Source organism: Pongo abelii, chromosome 9 (assembly GCF_028885655.2).
Source record: "Pongo abelii isolate AG06213 chromosome 9, NHGRI_mPonAbe1-v2.0_pri, whole genome shotgun sequence".
Classification (NCBI taxonomy): Eukaryota; Metazoa; Chordata; class Mammalia; order Primates; family Hominidae; genus Pongo; species Pongo abelii.
Genome location: NC_071994.2, coordinates 123,390,101 through 123,400,480, shown reverse-complemented (window position 1 = coordinate 123,400,480; position 10,380 = coordinate 123,390,101). Strand labels below are relative to the sequence as shown.

General features: G+C 45.0%; 1 protein-coding gene across 1 annotated transcript; it reads right to left on the bottom strand.

Annotated features, from left to right (window-relative positions):
- Window positions 1-1,104: 1,104 nt before the first annotated feature.
- Window positions 1,105-1,929, bottom strand: LOC100456881 (uncharacterized). Its single transcript, XM_024255405.2, has one exon. It carries the CDS (start codon window positions 1,927-1,929, stop codon window positions 1,105-1,107), a length of 825 nt encoding a protein of 274 aa, XP_024111173.2.
- Window positions 1,930-10,380: the final 8,451 nt, after the last annotated feature.

The window sequence follows — 10,380 nt, the reverse complement described above, 5'->3', positions numbered from 1 at the left end:
CCAGCTTCAGCCAATGAGAGAGCAGAACCTCCCACAGGTGGGAAGAGGTGTTGGTGCTGCCTCTCCTGCTTCCTTCTCTGCCCCTTCCCCTACCTTCCCCCAGGACCAAGCACCTGGAATAGAGATGGACTGTCTCCCTTTCATTTTATTGAATATATTTTATAAAGATGGGGTCTGCTGTGTTGTCCAGGCTGGTCTTGAACTCCTAGGTTCAACTGATCCTCCCGCCTCAGCCTCCTGAGTAGCTGGGACTACAGAAACACACCACCATGCCCTGCTAATTAAAAACAAAAACAAAAACAAACAAAAAAAAACAGTTTTTTTTTTGTTTTTTTTTTTTTTTTTTTTGTAGAGATGGGGGTCTCATCATGTTACTCAGGCTGGTCTTGAATTCCTGGCCTTATGTGATCCTCCTGTCTCAGCCTCCCAAAGTACTGGGATTACAGGCCTGAACCGCCTTGCCCAGCTCCCCCTTCATTTTAAAGAGGAGATCATAGGCTTGGAGAACCCAAGTGACTTGGGCAAAATTGAACTGGCAAAGAGCAGAGTCGAGATTGGGCTGGAGGTCGCGTTCCTCCATCTGTGACCTCGGACATTGCTCCAGCCACCATCTCCACGGTGGGGCTTGGGCCCAGGCACTTGGCTTAGCTAGGCCAAGCAGTGACAGAACATGAAGGACGGGGTGGACTCTTTCCTAGGGTGTTCGGATGACCAGCTCAGAGGCTGGTCCCCACTGACCAGTGGCCTGACACTGCTGTCCTGCTGGACATATGCACATAGCAGGCAATGCAGGCATTGCTTAGTCCTCGGCTCTTAAATATCTGGGCCTAATCCCAGCTGCAGCCAGTGCTGCCTCTGTGGAGTGTGAGTCTTCCCCAGGATCTTGTCTACTCTACCACGTGCTCTGCACCACAGGTTTGCTGAGGGCACTGATTTAGGCTGAGAGCTCATTATGAGGGACAAGCTAGGTGTTATGTGTTGGGTGAAGGTAGAGTTACTAAGCTGTGTGTGTTGTGGGGGGAGGTTGGCAACAAGAGCTGACGTTCATTGTGCCTGTGGCAGTGTGCCCGCTACCCTCACAGCCACTCTATAAGATAGATACCATCATTCTGTCAATTTTACAGATGAGAAAACTGAGGCAGAGAAATAAAGAAACTGGCCCAAGGTCACACAGTCAAAAGATGGCAGAGCCAGGATTTGAACCCAGGCAATCTGACTCCACAGCCCATGCTCACCACCATTGCCCCCGACAGCCTGTATAAAGGATAGGGCAATTGGGCTCGATAGAAAGTAGGGTAATAGGGTCTGCGGAGGGACAGTTGGGGCAGGGAAGGGGGCTCCAGGTTCCGATGAGCAGTTGGGGCAGGCTGTGAGGAAAACCAGTGTGTTGGGGGCTTCTTGTGAGAGGCAGAGAGCCTCGGTCAGAGGATTAGACGTTGTGCCCTCTCCCCGAGAGCAGAGCACTACCTGCAGGCAAGGTATCCCGGTGTGCCAAGAACGGGTTACAAGTGTGTGGTCAAGACAGAGATCTCCCCTCCCCCACCCGACCCTCCAGAGGGTCCAGGGGCTCCCGGGGCATCTCTGGCCCCCTCCCCCAGCCCGGCCTCTGGCTGAGAACAGCCATCGCCTTACTTCACTGTGCCATGGGGCAGCGTCGTTTCCCGCGAGCCGCGCTGTGAGAAAGCCAGGGAGCCCTGCCTGGGGGCAGCCCCGACTGCGGGTCGCCCAGTGCCCGCGTCCTCCCAGGCACAGGAGCTCGGCACTGCGGGCGCTACTTCCACAGCGGCGGCCGCCTCTGCCGCTCCCAGTGCCAGGCACAGGCAACCCACTTCCACCTAGGGCTGCTCTGCTATTGGCGGTGGGGTTAGGCCCGACCGTCAGGGTGGGCTCTCCGTTCACCAAGCTCAGGGAATCCCCCGAGAAGCTCATTCAATCCATTCCGCATCCTGGCGCCTGCTGCCTTCCACAGGCTGCACGATCCTGGGCAAGCGACCCCCGCGGATTCCAGATCCCTCATGAGGATGGTGGAAATAGTAATGCTCACCGCAGAGGGCACCTGCAAGCATTAAATGAGCTGGTCTGCGCATCCCGCAAGCCTTTGCTGAGCGCCTGCTCTGTGCCAGGCAGTGCTTGGTGTGGGGATGGGAAATGAACTAATAAACACAGTGCCCACGCTCAAAGAGGGGAAGTGGCCAGGGCCAGGGAAACGCACCCAGAGGCAGAAACTGGGATATGCAATGAATAGGGCTCGGCACAGAGCCCAGCACGGAGCACGCCGCCCGCACACACTCCCTGGGCCTCCCTTTAGAGCAAGAACAGCCTGGCCGGACAGGGGATTTCACCGCTGCCCTCTGCAGCCTGCAGGGAGCCCGAGGGCAGACGTAAAGCCCATGCCGGCGTTGGCCATGAAACAGGTCTTTATGGGGAGCGGAAGCAGCCATCAAAAGCCGAGCGAGCCGGGGCAGGCCAGGGAACGCTGAGAGCCCGGACGCTGAGCGCTTCCCACTGCCCCCACGGCCCCGGCCGTGGCGCCTCCTGGCCTGGCCACACGGGGGCGCGCTCCCGTTCCGCGAGCCCCGTTCCGCGAGCCCCGTTCCGCGAGCCCCGTTCCGCGAGCCCCGTTCCGCGAGCCCCGTCCGCGAGCCCCTCGGGTCGCTCCCCATGTCCCGCTCCCCATGTCCCGCTCCGCGCCACCTCCCCGCCTCGACCGCGTACCTTCCGCGTTCCTCTCCATGCCCCTCTGGGCCCGCTCAGCGCCCCGACTGCGCCCCCTCGGCGCCCCCTTTGCCGGGTCTTTTGCTCGCATCCTGCCCGCATTCGCGGCGGAGAGAAGGAAGACATAGCTCGTGCAGCGCTTCAGCTTGAGCGGGCTCCCTCGATGCGCTTCCTAGGCTAGGAGGGTGTGCGGATGCCGCTAGGCTGAGTCGCGGGGAACGACGGTCGCTCACGCAGTAAGCGCCCTCTCCGCGCTGGGCTCCGAGGGTGCCGCGGTGGGACCAGACTTTGCAGGGCTTTGTACCGTCTCCAGGCCTGGGTCTCTCTACTGAAGGGACTTGGGCAGGGTGCGAAGGAGGGAGGTGGTGGCGAGAGGGAATTTATGGTCGGAAAGATCCCTCTGGCTGCTGGGTGGAGGGTGACTTGGAGTGAGCTGGAGTTGCCCTACGGAGAGCAATCAGGAGACTCCTGAGAAGTCCAGGAGGTGATGGTGACAGGGTCACGCAAGTGCAGACTCCAATGCGTTACACATATATGTGGGATTCGGGCATCGGTCCAGCCCCTCCCTACTCCCTGAAGCCGCCCCAGGCCATCACTTGTTGGACTGCAGACACCCCTCCCTTCGCAGAGATCCCTTCCCCACCCCAGGATGTTCCCGGCCTGAGGCTCCCACCAGATGTGCCACATCATGGGTAAGCTGTGACCATCACTAGCACCACTATGTCCACGGCCAATGTAGAGACGTCCAGTCGGGTGCCTGCCTGGACCCCACGTCAGGCCCTCAAAAGGGAGCAGCCCCCGAGAGTGTGTATGTGGTGGCTGGGGTCGCCACAATCTGTAGTTCGTTCATTGCTTTCAGACCTCGAAGCTTGCTTCTGTCTGTAGAGTCAGGGGCAGTCTGTCTTCGGGAAACTGATTAATGATAAACAAACTTCCAGGAGACTGAAAAGAAAGCATAACGTCAATGTAGTATGTAAGGTTCTCACAGAGCTATTGTGAGACATCCTCACAAATATTTGGCAGACACACACACGTGCTAGAACGGTGCCTGTGCCAAGCATGTTAGCTGTGACTGTGATGAATGGAAAGAGTGTGCAATACGCGGGTCTGCTAAATATGATGCTTCTCTGGGATGCTAACTAGGTCTCCTGGCTCCTCAGTGGGCTTGGATTCAGAACAAATGATGGTTCATCCATCCTTGTGAAGTGTCACCGGAAGTTCTCAGGGAGGCCCCCTGAAGTTCCCTGTCCTCCAACAGAACATGCCTCGCTGGTGCCTGAAGTGTCCCTGTTCACCAGATATGCGGTAGGGCTCCCCCAGGAACTGCGGGATCGCATGGAAACATTCCGTCCCTTTATCTGGCTTCCTGCCAGCCATCACTTTTTGATGACCAAACAGGGCTCAAACGCTTGGGCTTCTTATTTCCAGTTATGATCACAGACCAGTCCTGTCTGTCTGTATACACCCTCGTCGCTGTGACTAAACTTGGACGTTTCTAAATCTTTTCAGCTTCAAATTTACGGATAGTCTCTTGGGCCACCTCTATACCCTTCCTGTGTGGGTTTCACTACCCAGTTTAACTCTCAGAGAATTACCCCGGAGGCTTCCCTCTGCCCCGGTTGCTGGCAATAACCGCTGTGCCTATGTGGCCAGGTTTACTGTCCGCCATCCTCACCAGGCACTGATAACAACTAGGAGGACTCATATTTGTGAACTTTAGTTTACAAACCATATATGCTCCTCTGTTTGATCTTCAGAACAACACCATACTACTGTGAATTATCATTCAACTACACACATAAGAAACTGACGTTTAGAGTGATAATTAGAATTGTATCAGGTCTCATAATGATTATGCAGCAGATTCAGGACCAAACTCAACACTCATGGCCCAAGATCCTGTTTACAGTACCCCTCTCTGCCTTCCCAGTACAATTGGTAATCAACTCCCTGCTATGGCCAGGGTGCTACTGGTAGCATCACTATCCCTACCATGGGTCTTACCCAGCATCTGTATGGCCAACAGCCACCATCATGCCCCATCAGTTGTACTGACAACTGAAGAAAAAGGCAAGTGCAGTTTGTGAATGGACAGTTAGTAAGGTGTTCACACTTCACACAAGATCCAGGGTAAATCTGTCTGAGGGGTGAGAAGAGAGAGGTAGATGGAGGCATTTCGAGATAGAAAAAAATCAGAGGATCACCTGCCCCCATCAATCAATGATAGCAAGACTTGGATATTGAAGTTGATTATTAGCCACAAGACTTTGGGCCAGTCACATTGGTTCTCTGGGCCTCAGTTTCCTACTGTGTAAAAGGGACAATAAAGTTCTGGCTTCCAGTAATGGAAGAATAGCTTTGTTGTACTAACCCTTCCTCCTTCCCTCTCTCCTCCCCAAGCAACCACCAGCAGCAGATAACAATGATAAAATCTAGACAAAATATTTTTAAAAACCCATTTATTTGAAGACATTGGAGAATGATTAAATGCAGGCAGAAACTGAAGGGATGTCTTCTCATGAAAAAATGAACTGCAAAGAATGAGACTTAGGAGTTTGCAGCCTTTTTCTGAGGGCATACCACATGGGCGGGTTCAGTGGCAGAAGCTGCAGACTTACTAGTTTGAGGTATCAGGCAGAGCAATCAGAAAATTGGGAATGCTGAAAGGGAGGGAACCGCAGAGGGCGCGAACTCTAAAATCTAATGTAAAATCTGCTCAAATCCTTGGTTGATTGCTAAGCTATTAAGCTAAACTGTCAAGCATGAGAGAGACCCCAGGCAGCCTGGCAAAAAAGCAGCTGCTAGAAACTGAAGGAACTGAGGGAAGGTTTCAAATGTTACTCACCACAGGAGAGGCAAGGTTTGGAGTTTGAGTCTAGCCAAGTTAACTAACAGCTGCAGTAGAAATTACTCTTCTAGCTAAAAGCAGAACTATCATTTGACCCAGCAATTCCATTACTGAATGTATACCTGGGGGATATAAATCATTGTACCATGAAGACACATGCACACGAATGTTAATTGCAGCACTGTTCACAATAGCACAGACATGGAATCAACCTAAATGCCCATCAATGACAGATTGGACAAAGAGAATGTGGTACATATACACCATGGAATACTACGCAGCCATAAAAAAGAACAACATCATGTCTTTTGTGGGAACATGGATGGAGCTGAAGGCTATTATCCTTAGCAAACTAATACGGGAACAGGAAACCAAATACTGCATGTTCTTACTTGTAAGTGGGAATTAAATGATGAGAATTTATTTACACAAAGAAGGAAAGAACAGACACTGGGGTCTACGTGAGAGGGAGGGTGGGAAGAGGAAGACAATCAGAAAAGATAACTATTGGGTACTGGGCTTAATACCTGGGTTATGAAATAATATGTACAACAAACCCCCATGACACGTGTTTACCTATGTAACAAACCTCCACATGTACCCCCACACCTAAAATAAAAGTTAAAAAAAGAAAAAAATTACTCTTCAAAGAAATATGACAGAATCCGGAGTCTCTAGTACATATCATTCATAATGTCCAGTATCTAATTAGAACTCACAGACAGGCAAAGAAACAAAACATGGCCCAGATTCAACTAAAAAACATTCGATTGACCTCAACCCTGAGGTGATCCAGCTATTGCAATTAGCAAAGATTTTAGAGCAGCTCTTACAAATATTTGAGAATGTAAAGAAAAATATATGGATTATGAATGAACAGATGGTGAATATCAGCAGAAAAATAAATCCTATAATAAAAGAACCAAATGGAAATTCTAGAGCCAAAAATGATCAAGCAATAAAATAAAAAATTTACTAGATGGGTTTAACATCAGATTGGAGGTAGCAGGAAAAAGAGTTAGTGAACTTGTAGATACACCAATAAAAATTATCCTATCCTAAGAACAAACAAAAAATTTTAAAGAAAAATGAAGAGCACTTCAGAGGTCTGTGGGACATCAAGCAGTCTAAGATGAATGTCACTGGAGTTAAAAAAGGAAAGGAGGAGAAAGAGAATGAGTAAGACAAATGTTTAAAGAAATAATGATCTAAACTTCATAAATTAGGTTGAAGGACATTAATTTAGCAATTCAAGAAGCTCAGTGAACCCCAGGCAAGGTAAGTACATAGAATACCATACCTAGGCACCTGATGTTCAAGCTGCTGACATCCAAAGATAAAGATAATACATTGAAAGCATCCAGAGAAGAATGATGTTACCGATCATGACCAGCTTCTCAACACAATGGAGCAGCATCTTTAAAATGCTGAAAGGAAAAAGCAAAACAAAACCCTGCCAAGCTAGAATTCTATATTCAGCAAAATGTTTTTAAACATGAAGACAAAGTAAATACATTTTAAGACAAAAATGAAGAGAATTCATTAGAAGCACAACTACACTACAAAAAATGTTAAAGGAAGTTTTTCAGGCTGAAGGGAAATGGCACCAGATGGTAGCTCAGATTTGCCAGAAAAATAAAGTCCATCAGACATGATAAATATGTGGGTAAATATAAAAGACGACACACATATCATATTTTCTTATCTTAAATCTTTAAAAGGCATATGGGTGTTTAAAGAAAAAATTATAACACTGTAGTGAGGGGTTTATAAGCTATGTAAATTAATATATATGACAAAAGCAGAGCAAAGTATCGGGGTAAATTTAAGTGGAATTATTCCTGCTGCAAGATTCCTACATTTTATGTAAAGTACAATATTAACTGTAAGTACATTGTGGTAAGTTAAGATGCATGTTATGATACCTGGGACAACCCCTAAAATGCAAAGAAAAATAGATAAGAAAGGTAATAGAGGAATCAAATGAAAAGGAATCAAAGAAAATAGTTAGAAATATTTGATTAATTTCTTTTTTCTTTTTTTTTTTGAAACGGAGTCTCACTCTGTTGCCCAGGCTGGAGTGCAGTGGCATGATCTCGGCTCACTGCAACCTCCGCCTCGTGGGTTCAAGCAATTCTCTGCCACAGCCTCCCGAGTAGCTGGGATTACAAGCGTGCACCACCACGCCCAGCTAATCTTTTTGTATTTTTAGTAGAGATGGGGTTTCACCATTTTGGCCAGGCTGGTCTTGAAATCCTGACCCTGTGATCCACCTGCCTTGGCCTCCCAAAGTGCTGGGATTACAGGCGTAAGCCACTGCGCCCAGCCGAATAATTTCAAATAAGTCAGGAAACGAAGAACAAATGAATGAGAGAACATGTGAAATAAATAGAAAACAAATAGGAAATGACAGAGCTAAACTCAAATATATTTATATTACATCAAATGTGATTTGACAAATTATTGATAAAATGATGAATTAAACACTTTAATTAAAAGGAGTAGACTATCAAAGTGGACAAAGAAGCAGGACCTAGGTATATGCTGACTGTACGAGATGAACATTAAATACAAAAAACACAAACAGGTTAAAAGTAAAAGGATGAATAAAGATATACCATTTGGAACCAACCCAAATGTCCAACAATGATAGACTGGATTAAGAAAATGTGGCACATATACACCATGGAATACTATGCAGCCATAAAAAATGATGAGTTCACGTCCTTTGTAGGGACATGGATGAAATTGGAAATCATCATTCTCAGTAAACTATCGCAAGAACAAAAAACCAAACACCGCATATTCTCACTCATAGGTGAGAATTGAACAATGAGAACACATGGACACAGGAAGGGGAACATCACACTTCGGGGACTGTTGTGGGGTGGGGGGAGGGGGGAGGGATAGCATTGGGAGATATACCTAATGCTAGATGACGAGTTGGTGGGTGCAGCGCACCAGCATGGCACATGTATACATATGTAACTTACCTGCACGTTGCGCACATGTACCATAGAGCCTAAAGTATAATAATAATAATAATAATAATTAAAAAATAAATTAATTAATTAAAAAAAAAAGATATACCATTTGTGATGGTTAGTTTTATGTGTCAGCTTGGCTTGGCTATAGCACCCAGTTATTCAATTAAACACTCATCTAGGTGTTGGTGTGAAGGTATATTGTAGATGTGATTAGCATCTATAATCAGTTGACTTAAAGTAAACGTTATTATCCTCAATAATCTGAGTAGGTTTCTTCCAATAAGTTGAAAGGCCTTAAGAGCAAAATTGAGGTTTCCCAGGGAAAGAAATTCTGCCTGTGGACTGACTATAGCCTCAGCTCCTGCCAGAGAGTTTCCAGCCTGCCAGCCTACCCTACTCTACAGATTTCAGACTTGCCAACCCCTTCAGTCACATCAGCCATTCCTTGAAATTCTGTCTCTCTAAACACACACACACACACACGCACACACACACACACGTATATCTATAGAAATATAGATATCCAGTAGGTTCTGTTTCTCTGGTAGAACATTGACCGATGATACACTATTCAAATAGAACTCATCAAAAAGCTAGAGTTACTAAATTAATATCAAACAGACTGAACTTCAAGACAAAGTGTATTACCAGAAATTAAAGGGATATTTCATAATGATAAAAGGATAAATATATTAAGGAAGCATAATACTTAGAAATATGTACTAAAATCTAATAATAATTAGTCATAATTATTATAATCTGCACTAAATCTAATAACAGGGCTTCAAAATGAAGCAAAAACTGATAGAACAAAATCAATAGAAAAATTTATAATTATAGTTGCAGATTTATCTGCAACTCAGATACTGATAGCATAATTAGACAAAAATTCAGTTAGAATACAGAATATTTGAATGACACTATTGACTTCCTTGACTAAATTGACATTTATAGAATACTACACATAATAACTGCTGAATACACATTTTCTCTACAAGTGTCCATGGAATATTCACCAAGATGGATCATATGCTGGGTAAAATAACAAGTCTCAATAAATTTCAAAAGATTGAAATATTATAAAGTGTTTTCTAACCAAGATGGAATTAAATTTAAAATTCATAAGATATTTAGAAATTAAATAAAAATTTGGTATGTTGTATTTTCATTATTCAGTTCAAAATATTTTAAAATTTCCCTTTTTTTTTAATTCTTGAGTTATCTGAAGCTGTATTATTTAATTTCAAACTGAATCCAACAGTATACGAAAGGGTTATATATCTGACTAAATGAGGTTTATCCATTTTATATCTGTAAATCAGTTATTGTAATTAATCTCTTTTACAGAATAAAGAAGAAAATTCATATTATTATCTCAATAAATGCTCAAAAAGCATTTGAAAAAACCTCAATCATTCATGATAAAAACTCTCAGAAAACTAGAAAAGTGACTTTCTTAATATGACAAAGGGCATCTATGAAAAACCTACAGCTAAAATCACACTTACTGGTGAAAAACTGAATACTTTCCCCATAGATCAGGAAAAAGACCAGGATATCTACTTTCACTACTTCCATTTAACAATGTACTGGAGATCATGGCCATTGCAATAAGGCAAGACAAATAAAGACATAAATACTGAAAATGAAGTAAAACAGTATGTATTCACAAATGACATGATAGTTTATGTGGCTAAAAACCTTATTAGGACAAATAAGTGAATTTAGTAAGGTTGGAGGATACAAGGTCAATACATACAAATACATTGCATTTCTGCATATTAGCAATTGGAAAAATAATTGGAAAAGGAAAAATTCCAATTACAATAC